The 19,058-nt window shown below is 29.2% G+C and overlaps 1 protein-coding gene across 1 annotated transcript; it reads left to right on the top strand.

The window, feature by feature from the left end:
• Positions 1-853: 853 nt before the first annotated feature.
• LOC135927020 (uncharacterized) lies at positions 854-17,988 on the top strand. The gene is made up of 6 exons (XM_065462956.1): positions 854-1,006; positions 3,763-4,142; positions 5,981-6,129; positions 11,230-11,396; positions 12,613-12,774; positions 14,699-17,988. Exons 2-6 carry the CDS (start codon positions 3,765-3,767, stop codon positions 17,986-17,988), a joined length of 4,146 nt encoding a protein of 1,381 aa, XP_065319028.1. The 5' UTR covers positions 854-1,006; positions 3,763-3,764.
• The last annotated feature ends 1,070 nt before the right edge of the window (positions 17,989-19,058 follow it).

Raw genomic sequence — 19,058 nt, 5'->3', positions numbered from 1 at the left:
GTGATAATACGTGATAAAGCGCATTCGCCCTCTCAACGTTGTAGGAACAACAGAGCTACGCTAGGTTTTTCTCATTTCCACTAATTGGATTTATTAAGGTGGGGAAGAAAATTATGAGAAACCCTTTACACGTTTGTGGGCAAGCCGTACGTACTTGTACGCACAATAGTCCAAGGATTATCGTTTAAACGTCTATGGGCTGATTGAGAAAGGGACGGGGCCAAAAAGACAGCCCACACCCATACCTACTGTCCTAATTTTATCTAACTATGATTGGATAGGGGAAGGCTGGTTTAAGTTAATGTTTAAAGATTCGCATTTAATAAAATAAAAAATATGTTATTAAATAAAAGTTTACTTGTACTCTTGAGGTGGCTGAGGGAGAGGAAGGGTATAGTTGTGGGTAAGGGTGAAATAACGGATAGGGGATATCATCTCAGGTACCCAGATTTTACCTTAAGAAGCTTTTTGATAGACTTTTTATTTTTGTTTAATCTAGTGAATTGTTTCCAGTTTAAGTTCAGGTCAGCAACGTCTTTCAATACCCGGTGGAGCCATAATGTTTTGTATCTGCTGTATGATTTACCTTTACAGCTAAAAAGCCAAGTTAAAGCATCATGAACCAAATTGCAGTTGGGGTGTCTCAGGATGTGCGCTAAGAAATTAATTCGTTTTTTCTTTAGTATAATATGGAAAGGAATATGTTTTGATTGTTTCCATAACCTTTCGTTCGATATTAGTCTGGGGTAGAAAATGCCGTTAATTATCCTTAAACACTTGTTGATAAACGTTTGACATTTCCTATTATCAGCTTTGCTTATTTCCCATGTTTCACAGCCATATAATAGAATGGGAATTACAGTGGAATTAAAGATACGTAGTCGTGTGAAGGCAGGTATCTCCCTTGTCTTCCATAACTTAAATTTTGAAAACGATATTTATTGGAGATGCATTTTGCACCTTTAGAAGAGTGGTTTATAACTGAATTTAAATAAAAAACTTCAAGGTAATTCTTTTAGCATATATTTTTGTACCCTTATTTCTTAACTTTATTTATTCACATATTTTATTTTGTTATAAGTTTGAAAAATTATATTTAAACTTCGTTTTAATCCATTTAAAGTTATATTAAAATAGTTCCCAAATATTAATTATGCCTCTATTATTTGATTGTTTAATATCTTACATTGATTTTTTACCAAATTATATTATGAATAATAATTTATATGCATTACCTAGCTACCATTTGTATAATTTTCCTATTAATATTATTAATTTTTATCATACAAATAACTTTCCCATGACATATCTGAAGTAGTAAAATGATCAAACTATTTTATCTTAATACATTTGTTTAAAAACAATTATACCTTTTTTTAATCTTAACAAATAATATCTGAATATTATTTGTTTGTAAATTTTAAGAGGAAAATCCAATTATATTGAAAATGAATAATTATTTTAATATAATTATAAAATTAATAATTATACAATAAAATCATAGGATTTATAACAAAATAAATTTTTTATTGACCTCTGATTTAAATAATATTTAATATACAACATAAACTAAGTTATGGGATTGTTAAAAAGCTCAAATTGACCCAAATTGAGCTTTTTAACATTACAAGTTAGCTGTCAATAAATAGGCAAAATCTTAGTTTACTAACCTTTATATTTTTGTAGATATTAAGGGTCAATAAGAAAAATTATTCTTTTTTTTTACTAATATTGGTTTTCATTTATTTAATGATTGTTTAAAACTATAAAATTGTGGATAATAAATTTAATATCAAATTAAAACTATTTTATATTTTTATTTAAAAAAAAATCTTTTAAAAAATTTTTTGTAAAAATTTAAAAATTTCATACAGAATCTGGTTTGCCCCAATTTTAATAGAATTTAATATTACCAGAATATTAAATGCAAATTAAAAACTAGTATATATCATACATTCTTTATTTATACAATATATTATGTATTCTTTTTTCTTCCTATAAGTGATTAATGTTTCTATATCAAATTTTTAAAAATAATAAATGCTCTAAAAGGTTCTTATCATCATTTTCTGAGTTGTGGAAAAGGCTTTGTGTGTGAAATCTCTGAAAAATACCTAAGGTATTTTCTTTCTGTTACCGAGATTACAATTATTAGAGATCTATGCAGATCACCTATAAGCTGTGTTGGGTTAAATATTAATTATGGTCCAGGTGACAACTTATACAATATATTTTATAGAATTTTGGAAATAAAATTTGTCTAAAAGTATTTGATATATTCTTTAAAGATATCTGAACTTAATGGCTTGATAAATTTTATAAAATCTTAACAGGGCTGAACAAATATATAAATTGTAAAAATGTATATATTATATGAAATATGCAGATCTCCAATACTTAAATTATATTATAAATATTTTTATTGATTGTTAATAGATAAAAATTAATTAATATAATAATATATGCTATATTTTTATGTTAGTGCTGCTCAGCCTGGCTTAAATCATAAATGATATCCCTAAGCCTTGTTCACAAACCAGACATTGAAGAATGTTAGAACCTTTTAGATAATTATTCAAAAAATATCATAATAAGAACAATATAATAATTTTAACAAATGAAATATTAAATAAAAACGTCATCTATAGTTTAAATGATTGCAAATTTTTTGCTAGTAATTGACTATATTACCTTAAATGTAAAGATTTAGTCCCAAAGGCTTCATCTCTTATTTCTTGTATTTAGTGTTGTTAAAAAGACCGATTCTGGTCGATTTTAAAAAACGGCCCCGATTAAGATTATAACTAAAATAACATTATGTATACCTAAAGATTTTGCTCATAGCTGGCAGAAATGCTTGTACATTTATTTGCCAAATCTCGATGCTTACATCATATTATTTTAGCTAAAATTTTAATGCGCCGTTTTGAAAAATCGACCCAAATCGGGCTATTTAACAACACTACTTGTTTTCATATAGAATGATAATAATATTTGATTAAAATTGGTGCGACTCACTTTTTTATATGAGGTTTTTAAATGAAAGCCGAAACATTTTTTTTGGTTTTACTCCTCATATCTCCGAAAGTAAAACAGCTAAGAGGCGGAACTTTTACCCAAATATAGGTTAATACAAACCTTACCCCTCATTTACAGTTAGCGCTAATTCGCAGCGAAGTATACAAAATATTATGTATTTTTTACCCTTGTTAGTTTGTGTATCGAATTTCATAAAAATTGAAAGGGGTCATCTGAATTGTTATCGATTTGAAATGGAATAAACTAATGCAAGGTTTTAAAATGTGCATTAATATGTAAACTAATTATAGCCAATCTGATTCGAATCATATTAATAAATATGAACTATATGTTGGACAAAATATCTTAAACATTTTTTTTATGAACTATAAGTTCAATCTATATTTAGCGATTTAATTAGTAATCATAAAATCGGCTCGCTGAATTGATTTATTAAAAAAATTATTTTTTTTGAAAAAAATATTCCATACCCTCTTATTCCATTTCTTCCTATAACATATTTTATTTCATTAATTAATTTTATTAAAACTTTTAATTAATATTATAAGTTCCTTTTTTTTTAAAAAAAACTAACGAATAATATTGACATATGTTATAAAAATAATCCATATAATAAATCATCTTTAATTTTAAAAATTATTTTTTAAACTCAAACTGGAATAAAATTAATATGTGAAAATTATACCAAATATCTGACTTTTTTAAAAAAAATATAAAATATAGATATGGAACCATTCCACATTAGGGATGCACAGGAAAAGTTTGAGATACTTGATAAACGTGATTCGTATCTCAGAAGATTTCCACACAAATCTAAATATGCCCCAGGTGTCAGAGCCACTTGCATGGACATGTGCCCCGAAAAGGAACGCTACCTAAGGCAAACTCGCCAACAAGTCAGTCCCTTTGAACTTAAATGCATTACCTCCTCGTCCATTTCTTCCAGCACTCTCTTGCAAAACAAGAAAGACTGGAGAATTTTAGATCATTACAAAGCTATCAAGGAATACAGTCGTTCGGCCGCAGACCAAGATGAGCCACTTCCAAGTGAATTGAGACCATTTCCGGTCTTGAGACTCACCATGGATTACTTGATAAGCGAGGTCCATAATTTATGTTTGCAAATAAAATAAAAAAATTTTATTAATAACAAACACACTTTATTTATTAATGTTTTGTATATTGACGTAATTAACACACGATTTGCACAATATGGTTCCTTCATAATTAATTTAAATAATGATTGAGCCATGAAGAGAATCTATGATAAAAGAGTTTGATGAGAATAGTGAAACTTTCTCAACATTCGACTTAACATAGCTCATTTTTTTGAAGGATTTAAGAAGTTATTTAGCTTTTTGTGATGATAAGTATAATATATCATAAAATTATTGCAAAACAAATTATATTTTTATGGGGTCGAATACTATGTATAAGGAATATTTCTTTGGGTGGTCAAGTGACACGAATTTTTTTGGTTTTGCATTCGGTTTTTATGTAAAATAAATACAGCTCCTGCTCCTCCATATAGACGCACAGCGATGGCAGATATAAAGAGCTTATTCGAGTTAGCACCCATGCACTGGTGCTTTAGTAATGTTCCCTTTTTAATGTAAATTCGGGCTTATTTTAGGGATGCCATACATTGCCCAGACCTTTAGTTTTTGCGTAAAAATTGATATATTAGGAGTTTAGAGCGATTTTTTGGAAAGTTTATTGTGCCTTATGGATAAATTAAGGTTGCCATTATATATTTTTTTCTTTCTGATTTTTTAAATCAGTCGAGGTTTAAGAATTCTATGTCAAAATAAAATTATGGTAAATAATTTTTTAGGGCTGTCTGATATTGAAATGGCCTAATTATAAATGTCTCAGAAACGATATACTTTAATTTACAAAATATCATGAGATACCCACGATCCTTACTTTAGACATTGACAAAGAAATTTTATATCAACACTTTTTTTGCTCAAAATATATTTTAATATAAGTAAATTTTTGACAAGCCTTAATCCTGGAGCCTATATAATCATCGCTGGGGAGTAGAATCAAGCGCTTTATTAAATTTTCTAATAAAAAGATTAATATTTATATTTCTATATTTTGATGCATAAAATATTCATATATAAATGACAAGTTATGACATTTGAATTTTAAAAATAATATGAAATAAAATAAAATATCCTAATTCTATATTATTAAAATTATGTGAATAAATATTGTAATATAAATAATAAATATACAGTATTTAGGAATAATCTAATTGCCCCGATTAATCCTGATTCGAATAGCCCCATAGGTTACTAATATCACGAATACTTTCTAACATATATTTGAACAGAATGTACGAGTGTTTAACGCAAGATCGATTGAAATTGGAGGGTGTAAACTAATTTGGACTTTACTTTTTTTTGCTAATTTTGATTTGAGTTTCCTATTTTTTTTCGGTAATTCTAAATTGGTAGGGGTTGGGTGGGGAGTAGGATGAGTTTTGGAGATAAAATATGAATCTACATTTTCATCATGAGGCCAATATAAATTATTTAAGAGAAGAATATAATATGATATCTGTACAAAATAATACCTATAAAAATATCCAAATCTTGAATGCCAAAGTAATGATTTAATTTTGTTTAGCATATAATTTAGCTTGATTTTTTATAAGTGAATACATGTCTTTATCAAAAAACATACGAAATAATTCTAGAGGAGATTTTACATTTATATAAGGGAAAGAATTTTCCAACTGAATGTTTTTTAGATCATATGCTTTTTACTATTTTTTTCATCCTTTTTAATTTAAATTATAAAATAAAAGAACTATATTATATAACGTCAAAGTTTATATTAAAAATCAAACATGGGTGATTAATGGGTTAATTTTTACTATTTTCTCGAAATGTTTAACTCAACTCGTATGATTTTATAATGGAATGTCCAGGTTATTGGAAATCCCCGCGTGCTCATTGACCCCACAAAACACGCGGATTATTACAATTTCATATGGAGCCGCACGCGTGCTATTCGCAAGGATATGACTCAACAACAAGACGGATCCGGCGAAGGGGAGGACGTGTACATATTGGAAAGGTTTTTTTGTATTTATGATAAAATAACTAACTTAGTCGCGATTACTCAGGGCAGGAGTATTAGGCCTCACAACACGGAAAAATAGAAATCAGCTGATTTTTCCAAATGACTACCTTTTCTGAAATGAAATTTATTTTTTTTAAACATCGATAAAAAATAGGTTCAACTATAAGGACTATGATATTTTTAAAAGCAGCTAAAATGAGAAATATTAACTAAAGAGTCTAAATTTTGCCAAACTTTTATGACATCTTCTTCGGAAATCTAAAATCGAGGTTTTTCACAACACCATTTAGGACAACATTGATGAAATTTTGATAGGAAATGTAAATTGTTATTATATCAAGATAATATTCTTATTTGTTGTCTTTGCACTCAAATTTCATTGACAGTTTTGAATGACAAAAGTAAAGGATGATTTAGAATAGCGCCATAGCATTGGCCACACTGCAAAACTTCGTTTCAATTAACGAATCGAATTATAATTTGATTTTCTCCTCCAAACAGTGATGTTAAGTCGACCAACTCCAATATGGCGTGGTCAAGATTATCCCCTAAATAATTGACTTTAACGTCTAAGTTTAGCCTCAACTCAATGATGGAGACTATTGTTTTAGACTAAAAACTTGACCAAGCTGTTTTAGAGCTGGCCAAAGTTAGATGGTTTAACAACACTATATTAAACCCTATTCTTTCAGGCGTGGCAACGATTTATAATTTGGAAAATATTAAACAAGAAATTATTTAAACAATAAAGAAAATGAGAAATCATTACTGAACTGAAATGACAAAAAAAAAATATACCATCATACTGAGTTTGCTTTAATTAAAAACAAAATTTTTATAATAGGATTTCATGTCAAATGAAGATAGAAAATTAAGATTTTAGTCCTACCACTTACAATTTTGATAAAAAGTTGTTGGCTGGTTATATATGTTTACATTAGATTTTAGCACTTTCACCACTATATTAACGGAGATAATGGGTTAAAGGGTCCAAAAATCGTCTTTATTTGTTTTTTACTGATATTAAATAATTAGTTTTTAATTTAAAATTAAATAAGGTCCAATTGAATCTAATATTAATAGCTAAGTCAATAACTGAAAATTATGGCGAAAACATCAAAATCTATTTTTTTTAAAAAAAGGCTCATCTTATGTTCTGTGCAAAATTTGAGATTAATATTTCAAAATAAATATGATCTCTAATTATTAACTTTTTTAAGAAATATTTTCCTTAAAAATAATTTCTTAAACAATTAGCATGGCTGGAAAAGCGATTTTTACACTTTAAAAAAATTAGACGCTATATATAATAGTTTTAATCTGATAAAAGTAATTTTTTGCCCAAAAATATTTTAATGTTTAATATATCATACAAAATCGATTAGGTAACCTTTTAAACCGCATTCCCCTGAGATTATTTACAGAATAAAAAATTTTAATAATTTTTTTTTAAAATTTAAATTTAAAGTCAAAATAATTTTATAAAGTAAGATTAAAATTAGTACAATAAAATTATTTAGAGAAAAATCGGAAATCACATTAATGACCAGACCTAAGATTCTTTTATGGAATTGCCATTTTCTTAAATTAATATTTAAAAAAAACCAAGATCAACAAAATTGAAATATTTTTTCGAATATCAAAAATATTTCGCTCGAAATTTGTGATAATTTTTTTTTAGCAAATAAAAATAAAATAACAAAAAATTTACTTTCATAAAATTTTGGGTATTAAATGAATTTGTGAATCCTCTATGAAATCTTTTTTTAAATAAAAATCTTCAAAGTCTTTGAATTTTGAGCAAATGTTAGACATTGAAAAAATTTAATCAAAAATAAAATATATGCTAGTAAACTTATTAGTAAAATTGATTAGCGAAATCTTATGGGGTTCTTATTTAATAAAATAAATCGTGAATAAACTAATAAATAAATATTTAATTCATTTATTTAACATTTTTCTTAAAATGTAAAAAAAAATTTTTATATAATTTTACTACCTTTAAATATAAATAAATTTTTCATTAAATCTTTAAACAAAACATAAAATTTTAAATAGAATTTAAGTCCTGTACTGCCTTGGATGCATAATATCTTTATTTATACTTTTTCCTTGTATTTCTTTATGCCCTGATATATATATATATTTCTAAACATATTTCATTGAAAATTTCCCTCGTTTTATATTAATTGAAAAGCAAATTAATTTTATTAATGTTGAATATTCCTACGACAGATTTTTTTAAATTTAAATTTCTTTATATTTAAATTTTATTTTAATTTCATTATTCAAAATTAAATATTTTAACGAACAAGACAACTTAAAATTATTTACCTTAACATATTGTTCACCTCTATTTTATCTTTAAAAATATTTTATCTTATTGTTAATTAGAAATTTTGTATATATCTCGAAAAGATCTTTTTATTTTTAGTTGTTCGCTGCTTCACTCCCTTACTTCATATTGTTGCAGATTGTTGATATAGTTTTTTATAATATTTTACCTGTCAATCAAGCATCTTTTTAATATTAGAAACGTAAACGTATATATTTTTCTGAGATTTTAAAAATAAATAGATTTTTCAAAAACTAAAAGGATTTTGATTCTACCATTATTTAGAAAGAAATACATATTCTTTCTAATAAACTGAGTATTAAAACAATTATTCTTGCTAAAATGAGGAATAAAATACTAGTGCCATGACCAGGTTTTGAACCTTCAGAATCGCGAATATTTTTGGAGTTCATAGCAGATAATTAGGGATACACGCAACGCAATACTAAGTATTCTTTTTACAAATTTTTTGGAGATAATTAATATTTTGCTGAATAATTAAAAATTTTACGGATAGATTAAAATATTTTCCGAATAACTATTGGTTTAGAAAATAGATAAGGCTTTGTCTAAAAAATCTTGCAGTTGTGATGAGTGGTATTAGAATTATTTAAATTATTTATTTATTAGAATATATTTTAATTGTGTATAATTATTGGAATTATTTTACAAATAATTAAAATAAATGTTTGGGCAGTTATAAAAACATCATTTGTAAATTATTTTAACTTCAATATTATATTATAGAATTTTTTCATATAACTTTTAATTAAAAAAAAAGTAAAAATAAATAATATTATTTTTCCGCAAGATGGCCTTTTTAAAAAATTTTTTTTTTTGTTCAATGTTTTTTAAAAATCAATTTTACTAATACAGAGGATTATTTACTTTATCTAAATAATATAATTATAAAGAGCCATGTTTTATCTCTTCTTTTTAATTAGCTTTTACCTCTGCAGGTGGGAAGCTCATTCATATTTAATTTATATTTGGCGATGGGCCTATCGATGCCTCTCTGCGGTCTACCAATCACTTCTAAACTCAACCTTTTTTTCAATATAGTTCTCAGGCCTCCTCAGTATATACCCATACCATCTTGCTCTACTTGTATTTACCGTGATTTTTGTTTTTATGGGTACTACCTATAAACTTCCTATTATATTTATATTCCGTATCTCATCTTTTTAGTAAACCCGACTATTAACCTCAGTATTTTACCAATTGTCTGTATGGTCCCATATTATTCATTATTCATCCATGTTTCTATAGTTGGCTCTATATGGGATTTTTTAGTCAAAGAATAAGTCTGGGCGAGTTTATCCGTTACAGATTACAACCATCCTTGTTTCATCTTCTTTATTTCTTTCTCAATTATGCTATTGATTTATAGCGGGTATCCTAGATATTTGCTCTCAAATGTTAAAACACGCAAACCGGCTGAAGAATATGGCTCGCGAGTTTACTTTTGCAGCACATTGAGTCTGCCCAAATCGAGTTGTAGCTATTTCGACTCGGCATAGCCGTTTAACAATACTACATCTATGTTTGTCAATCTTATTATACAAAGTAAATATTTCTCACATTAACAACCTTATTTAGTTAATCATTTATATTATATGATAAAATCTATGATCTCTATTATTTATGAGCAACATAATTAATAATAATATAATTCCTACGAATAATTTGAAGTTATTTATTCATCAAAGATTATTATTCAAATCGAATAACTGTTTTCATATTCATAAATTTTGAAGCGAATAAAACGAATATCAAATAATTGTTGGCCTTAAACTATCATCTAAAAAACATACCTCTAATAATTATTATAAGTTTTATACCATCTTATATGTATGATGTCGCATTCTTTTTTTCATAAAAATGTTTTATAATCGAAATTTGACCTTTTTCGGGAGGCGGTTCTATATACCCCCCAATGTAATAAAAAAAACATTTGTTGATTATTCTACAAACAAATAAAAAAATATTGGCACCTTCTTTCTTACATAAAAAAATAAAAAATATCTATTTTATTTCAAAATTTAAACCCAATACGGCAAGATTTTTATTGGGTCCGAACCGGAGTTGGGCCGAGCCTGCTTTTGTAGATCTCTAAATCCTCATTCAAGCGCGAATTCGCGGCGAAGAATGCAAGAATACACCATATTTTGTTGCAGCGAATTCGCGCCTCTAATTATGAATGTAGAGTTAGGGACACGTTAACCAATATTATAAATATGATACCCTTAGTCCTAATTTTGTTTAAAATGCTTGGACAAACGAATCAATTAGTTCACCAAGTTCCTTAATTTCTATGGGGTTCCAACTATGAGCAAAATCTTTAGGCTTGCATAATATTCTTCTGAATAAAACATTGAGTTAGTCGTTTTAAAAAATCGGCTCAAGTCTAGCCGTTTAACAACACTAGACTCGGACTAGGTATAATAATTACTATGATTCAGGGCTTTTAGGAGATAATGGTCCTATTTTTTTTAAAAAAAACATTTGGAATAAAATATGTCCCCTAACCAAGGTTTTAAAGTGTGTTGTTGCCATAACCTAAATAAAATTTATATTATAAAATAGGAACTAAATTAATCTATTCAAATTAACTAAAATGCTTTAAAAAATAAGATCAGTTCAAAAACGCCACGAGGGATAAAATTAAAGGAATCTATATTAAAAAAAATTTTGTTACTCATTGTCACATTATATGATCCCATTTTTTACTTCCACGTTTATATAAAAATAAATCCCAGGTGCGCCCGCTGGCACATATTCTGCTCGTACTTCTTCTGCCAAGCCGATCCTAACTCATTCGACGCCCGACTAAACGATGAGCACCTGGTTAAATGTTTGCAGACTCTCAAGCAGTCCTATTACGATGTTCGATGCCGTCTCGCTAAAATCAAGTCATCTTTACGCGGTTTACATAAAAGCTTGTATGAGATCGAAAAAAGCGAAATGGGGGAGGGTGGGAGGGGGAACAAAAACTAACAATATTCCTTATAGATATAACATTTCATTTATATTTGAGAAATTCCTATTTTTAGCGATTTGATTTTTAAAAAAATCAAATGTTAAAAACCTGGAAAAAATAGTTTTTTTACGAACCGATAACCTTTATTCTGGTGGCAATTATTTTTAGATCTAGACTTTTTACAGAACGCGGCCCAATTTTTTAAAAAGTGTTTAAATATTACCTCCTGATTTTTTTAAACATTTTATAATTGTGATATTTAATCAAAGTTAAAAGGGGTTGGGGGGGGGGAATAAGAAAGAAATATAACATTCATTAATTTTCGCGGAAAAACGCGCCGTGTCTATATTTTTTATTGATGATCATGGGCCGGGGTTGGGTTAATGTGGCAGCTTAGCAGGACATTCTAAAATATATATTACCTTCCCTAGTCATAACCTATTTAAATTATTATTTTGGCAAAATGGGAACCCCGCATAAACAAATATCCATTTTTTTGCGTTTAACACCATATGGTTGATAAAAAAATATTCAGTCTAGATAAAACCTCAATAGTGTATATTTAATTCAACATTAGATTCATGAAACGTTATTAGATTCGTAATTTGCACATAGGTCTATTTAACTAACAAAATAAGCCAAAAAAAAATCTTACAAAAATCCAAAATATAAAATAAAAGGAACTTGCAGAAAATCAATAAATCGAAAGAACCCGAAAATGAGGGAATTTACAAAAAAATCAAAGAGCCTACGAACAATATAAGACATACAATGATCAATATATAACTTTCTTAAACACAAAATTATCAGAATAGTAGTAATCTTTAACACTATTTTGAGAAACTTCGAAGAAAAATTTTATTAAAAAAAAACTTGATAAAATAATTGTAAAAATTTCATTTATTTTTCTTTAGCATAAAAATAATAAATTTTCAAAATTTAATCACACAAAAATTAACAAAAACTATGGAAAAAAAATCAAAGTTATTATTAAAAATGATTGACCTTTCTACTAATTTTATATAAACTAAAGAAAAAAATATTGCGAACTACGACACCAGTTAGAGTCAATACCACTATCTATCACTTATATATGACTCACAAAGTCATTACTTGTCGCGCTCAGGGAGAGTCTATAATTTTTTTTAAAAAATTTATTTAGCGAACCCTGTAACCAAACACGAACCAGAATTTCAGGCTTATCTAGTACTCACTAACTTAGACGCTCGCCAAGGGGATATAGTGACACATCTGGCTTCGCTTCCTTTCTCCGTTTACGAATCTCCCGCTATGCGTTTCGCCTTCCGCATCTTTGAAGCCTACGGTAAATTTTTAAATATCATGATTTTAATTATATTAGTGCCCCCCCCCCTCCCCAATCGTATGATTCATAAAAGTCTACGTACAGTTTTCCTTCGTTTTTATTAAATAAAAACCAATATAAAAAATGACATTATATTAAACGGTTAGATTAGCAGACAAAAAATAAAAAATATAACCTCACTTACCATATGGGTTCAATGGATCCTTTATTTAAAATAATAGATTTTTTCTTTATTAAAGTTGGATAATAGCCAATGCCAATTGTTTTTTGGGTGATTAGGATTTTTAAAAAGCCCGATTTAAGATTTGAGCCAAATAATAATATGTAAGCCTTGAGATTTGGTAAATAGAAGTCCAAACTTTTCTGTCTCATCTGTGAGCAAAATCTCCATATAATTTTATTTTGGCTAAAATCTTAATTTCGTTTTTAAAAATCGAATCGGGCTTTTTAATAACCCTAGCTGAGCTAAGTTTAAGCATAAGCTGAATACCCAACTATCTTTATTACATATTGTCAACATAATACTTATATAGTTAAAAAAGTTATGTACTAAAAAATTTATTCTCTTGCTTATGTTTTTCTTTATTTTATAGTAGCGCGTATTGTACCAGCTGTTTTTATTGCCTAAATTTTAAGATTCTAGATAGTACCTATTATTTATCTAAATCTTTCAATTCATTGAAACTTATTTCACGCCTGGCGGAATTTTCTTTTTCATCAACCATTTTCTAAAAAATTATTAGAAAGTATTATATCATATCGAAAAAATTACATGTATTTCTTATTTTGACATAGAATTTTAAAATTTAATTGTACTTTTACTTTATTATTGATTTTGTAATATATTTTGAAGAACTTGGCCGTCTAACCCTGCATTCTCAGTTAGCACGAATTCGCGGCGAATGCGCGGTAATATGATCATCAGATAATCTTCTGAAAATATTTTATAATCAATCATGATATCTTAACTCTTTGGAACTAATATCTATATCTTCAAGTTCTATATCACCTCAAAAATATTTATTTCTTTAGTTTCATTTTGGGCATGAACGTTGCCCCTTTTAATAAAATTAGATAAAACGGATAACATTTTGATTCCTTATCTCTAACTCGGATAGCAAAATTTATATTTAAAGAAATAAATTACGGATTTTGCAATTTATAATATATATTTTTTTTAAGAATTACTAAAAAAATATTTGCATTTTACAAATCGCAATAAATACAAGATACTTTTTAATTTTTAATAATTAAAATACGATTTCTAGATACCTCTCCAAATTAAAATATAAATAACAAAAAAAAGTATTTATATTTAGTATTTTAAATATAAGTGTAAACGATATTGCTCAACCCTGTTCTTATAAAAGTTTTTATAAGTAATTGCCCACTTGGTAAGCTAAATGGCTTAAATCTTACTCACTCGGGAATTTATTGCCAAGGAAAAACGCCACCCTCCCCTCCCTCCTCCTACCGGCATATTTTATAGCAATTCTTGATCTTATATAATTTATTATGTCGTGTTGGGATAAACCAATAGGATTCCGATTTTAAATCATTTATCGAGAACGATTAAAAATTTTTTTTATACCCAGAAATATATTCCAGCATGTATAGTGTACCTACCCTATAAATTTTAAATAATTGTTATGTATTATTTTAATTTATATGAAAAATTTATATAAAATTTGCTATAAATTAAAAGTAGTCCTAAATTTCACCTCATAAATTGTTTGAAATTCACAGTATGGGTTACTCTAAATATACTTAAATACATTTCCGGTCAAATCAGATAATTTTAAAAATCGCTTTCAGTGAAAGTTTAAAATCGGGATATTTCGAATCACCATATAAATTCCATATCCCGATACGACATATATACAATAGTAAACTCTAAACATTATATTTTATTGAAATGACACAGGTAACGGAGATTATGTTAGATTTTTCACTCTTTTGCGCCCGAAAGACTCTTCGCAGATTCCAGATTTTATTACGCTCTGCCTGCTGCATCGATATTTTTATAGAGTGCGAGCATCGGCAGTCTCTAAAATGATTAACGCCTACCGTGGTTACCCATCTCTTCAATACAATCATGCCACCATCAATAGCGATAATTTACGCCTATTTTCCCTCTCATGGTTTTCCAGACTCCTGTTTTTCGGAGACATCGATCATGCCAAAGCTTTTCTGGATACCTTTCCCTTTGCTGGCTCTGACGACAATTCTCTCCTTAGTTACGACGATTCACTAGACAACGTAGTTTTGCTGCCACGAACTTGTTATAATAACATACGCGATGAGCGCCAGACTACCGTCCAAAATGCCCGGGAAAATTACCTAGATTCTTTTATACTCCCAGAAAATAAGCTATCCCTCGTGGCGTATTTCGTTCAGGGGTCTGACCCTTTTGATATCAAGGCCCTCAGAGAATACGTGCCCACCTTTTCTTTCGACCGAAAGACGGGGGATTACACTGGCTACCCCCCTTTGGAAGAATTTTACTATGGAGCGAATATGTCGACGGGAAATAATGGAAAATACGGTTCCAGTCCCGAGCATTGGAAAGAAAACGATCCATTCGAGAGTGACAACGTTTTATCGTCTCCCAAATCCATCAGCGGTGATTTTCATACATTCAATGCTAATGGAACCGAATTGGCTAAAATACATAGATTTGATGCAGGACAATCCCTTCTTGAAACCCCTGCAAAGTCGGATAAGATGGAAAGAAATATGATTATCGAAGTTATAAGTCAAAATATAGTAGCTAAATTGTTAACCCAAATTCCTCGTTCAGTTTTATACGATTATGCCCGAGCCTTGATCGACGTTCGAAGAACTTTTTCGAAAGCTTCAAAACTTATCTGCGCCAAATTTTTAAATGGGTTTATCAGAGAAACCATCATCGAAAACCACGGTATTGTGATTTCTTCGATATCCAAGCAGCCGCACTTGAAGGAAGAATTAAAAAATTCTCTCGCGATACACCTATATAGAAGTCTCTTAATTAACGCCGTTTGCGTCTTAATTAATGTCATTAGCCGAGATACGCTTAAATCTTTGCAGGTAGGACCGGAAAAAATTAGTAGAACGCCTTCCTTAGTCGGAAAAATAATTAAAGTAGCGGATTCTTTAAACCTAAGAAATCGTAAGAGACTTGGTAGTAAATTAAGTACCGTTAGTAGCAATAGTAATAGTAATGATGATGACACGTTCGATTTATTTAAGTCGAAACGAGAGAAATATGTTAAGCAACTCTATTTTAAAAAATGGGTTGAAAAGCATAGGCAAAACAAACTCCTAGCTAATATACTAGAACGGTTCCCTTCATCTCCCACACGAGCCGCGCCTAGAAGGAACATGATTCTTCCTTCCGTCTATATTCCCGTCACCAACTTAAAAATCGACGATTATTATAACGAAGCAGCCATCGATCGTAACGCCCATGCCGCCACTTTGGCGGAATGTTCTACGGATAAATGTTACGCGGAAGTCGTTAACGACGATGTCCGTTTATCACCTACATTGGATTCTCGAGACGTTTATTACAAGATAACCCTCTTTATACCCTTTAACGACATGGCGATAGAAATGTATTGTTCGCGATACTTATTTCCTTTTTTCTCGGTTGACGCTCGAGTCTTTTACATGGATCGCGATAATAAATATCCCTTTAATTACAACGGCTTGATATCATCTATCGTAACTGATCAGCGCGGAATCAAAACTCTTCTGAGAGTAAATTATATCGTAAGCTTTGTCGGTCTGCATTGCGTTGACAATGAGGATAGCAGACCTATCATCAAATCCACCCTTACGCAAACCAACTCTGCCTTCATCTTTCTGGCTCCCGCCCGAAGACCATGTCGCGATCACTTCGAAATTTTTACCAAATTTTTTTTAAAAAACGCTAACGAAAATGTAAAAAAATCTCACGAGAATCCTAAAATTTATCTTAAAAATATTTTAGACTCGAACGCCTTAATCCTTATTTTGGACGACCTTGATCACCGTCTTGTTAATGGAAAATCGAAGGTAACCGACAATTCGAATTACGATTTTATAGAAAAAGCCAGTAATTTTGATAACTTGATAAAAAATTGCTTGGTTAACGTTATCAAATCATCTAGCGTACGAGCCGATTTAAATCATTATTCAATAATCAGATCATTAGACCCCGGTCTTCAAAACCTAAAGATCGGTTTGATCCAATCTTTTAGGAAATGTCTCAACACTCAATTGGACGATGATCTCGGTCTTCGTATCAGCAAAAAATTGAGGGCGGATAATTTGATAGAATATATTTACGATAAAATTTCTAGAACACCATTTAAGGAACTGATATCCATTTGCGACGAATACAATTTTATATCTAACAACGATCTTTGTGGACCTCAAGATAAACCAACATATGCTTGGCACCCCTCCGACTTTATATCCTATTTTAACGCTTCATTATTGCCGTCCCTAACTAACATAATCGAGACGTTAGTCATAAGTCCCGATATCAAAGCGTTTCAATGGCCCCCTTTAGACTTTAAACATCATCCTAGATTCTCATCCCACTCGATTATTAATATAGAAACTTTTAATAATCAAGCTAACCTCGCTATCAGAAATATAATTCGCGAATTTACTCTTCCGACCATAACCGATTACCTTATGACATCTAGTGCGAGAAATTTCAACGAATTCGCGAATAACGTAAAAAATTATACGTCTGAAATCCTATCGGGTGACGTAATTCGAACAGTGCTGGAGACGCATAATGGAGAATTCCCAAGGGAATGGCATCACGTATTCTTCTCCATTTTCGAAGGCGTTATATTGAAAATGAAACGACGAATACAGACCGAGGAACTCGCATTTTACGCAGCCTTCGATTTGGACCACGGACTGGACCACGAAATTAATATACCCCCCTTTCCGCTTCCTCGCAAACAAGTCCGCATTTACCAAGACTATTACGGGGATGCTAGGGGAAAATCGCCATCCTTAGGTTTCTTACCCGCCCACAAAAGTTATAATTATGGTTCGAAGAAAAGAATAAAAGTATTAAATCATGACTCCAAAAAATGTCCAAATAAAAAAATGCCCAAAAAGTCTTTACGACCATTTTTTAATAATTTGAACGAACGATTATACTCTCTTAATTTTGAATTTTTAAATTATCAATTAGACGTTTTACCCAATTCCTCAACAAAATTATGATTTTTTCTATTGAAATTTAGAATTGTTATATCCTTATTTATACAATCGAGTTAAAAATAAGATAGTCATGTACACAATACTAAATAATGCATTATACGTCTTACCCAATTCCTCAACAAAATTATAATTTTTTTTTGTAATGATTTGAATTTAGAATTGTAAATAATATATCCTTTATTTATACAATTAGTGTTAAAAATAAGATAATCTTGTACAAAATATTAAAAAATAATGGTTAATTTAATGCTCAAACTAATCTTCCTATAATAAATATAGTTAATTTATATTGTAATAAAAATCGATAACCATTTATCTTGACTCGTGATCTAAGCTAGTTGGATAATTACTATTAATCGTTAAAGCCAATTTTTAGCCTGCTAAGTCAAGGTTTTAGCCGAAAACTATCACTTTGGCTTAGAGGTTTTTCTTTAAAAGATAGCAGCTCAAATTTGGAAGAAACTCAAATAAATTAAAACGTTTTAATGTTAATGTATTTTCTCCCGCAGGCGCTTGAAGATTGAGTTGGATTAGCTGACATATAGCCATTACCCAACTATAAATCTAACCCAGAGTAAATGATCTAATTTCGGTTATAAATAATTTTAGAGATCTCATATTAAATTTTATTCGATTATTTTCTAAATTTTAAATAAGCCCCTTATAAGATAGCAAGATAAATGCAAAAAATAATGTAACAAGGATTTTGCTTTTAATATTATTATTTTTCTTTTCTGTCTACAGTTTGGAATTTTTCATGATTTAGATGGTAAGATTTATAGTTTTTGATCTCAAACATTATTACCTGTTATGTGATTTGTGATGCGTATAATTCAAAAATTTAGTCCTTCATATGTGAGCGACCGGTCATTTGAAAATTTTTTTATGAAAAAAAAGACAAAAAATTAGCCTAATTCTTAACTTTAATTTGAGGAATAATTGCCCGGCCTGTAGAAATAGTTCGCGCAAGTTGTCCCGCAACCCTCTAATAGTAATTATAAAAGAAAGCAGCTCTTGCAGTTTACCTTTCTATCTTGATCCTAAGATTAAGAAATAGGCACCAAGTCTTTTTT

This window comes from Gordionus sp. m RMFG-2023, chromosome 3 (genome assembly GCF_954871325.1).
Source record: "Gordionus sp. m RMFG-2023 chromosome 3, tfGorSpeb1-WG-v2, whole genome shotgun sequence".
In the NCBI taxonomy this organism is placed as follows: Eukaryota; Metazoa; Nematomorpha; class Gordioida; order Chordodea; family Parachordodidae; genus Gordionus; species Gordionus sp. m RMFG-2023.
This window is presented reverse-complemented; position numbering and strand designations above follow the sequence as displayed.

Excerpts from the sequence above, each read along its gene's own strand:
- LOC135927020 (XM_065462956.1), top strand. The coding sequence starts at position 3,765 with ATGGAACCATTCCACATTAGGGATGCACAGGAAAAGTTTGAGATACTT. Across the intron at positions 4,143-5,980 it reads TGGATTACTTGATAAGCGAG|GTTATTGGAAATCCCCGCGT; the intron begins GTCCATAATTTA and ends TGGAATGTCCAG. Across the intron at positions 11,397-12,612 it reads AATCAAGTCATCTTTACGCG|CGAACCCTGTAACCAAACAC; the intron begins GTTTACATAAAA and ends AAATTTATTTAG.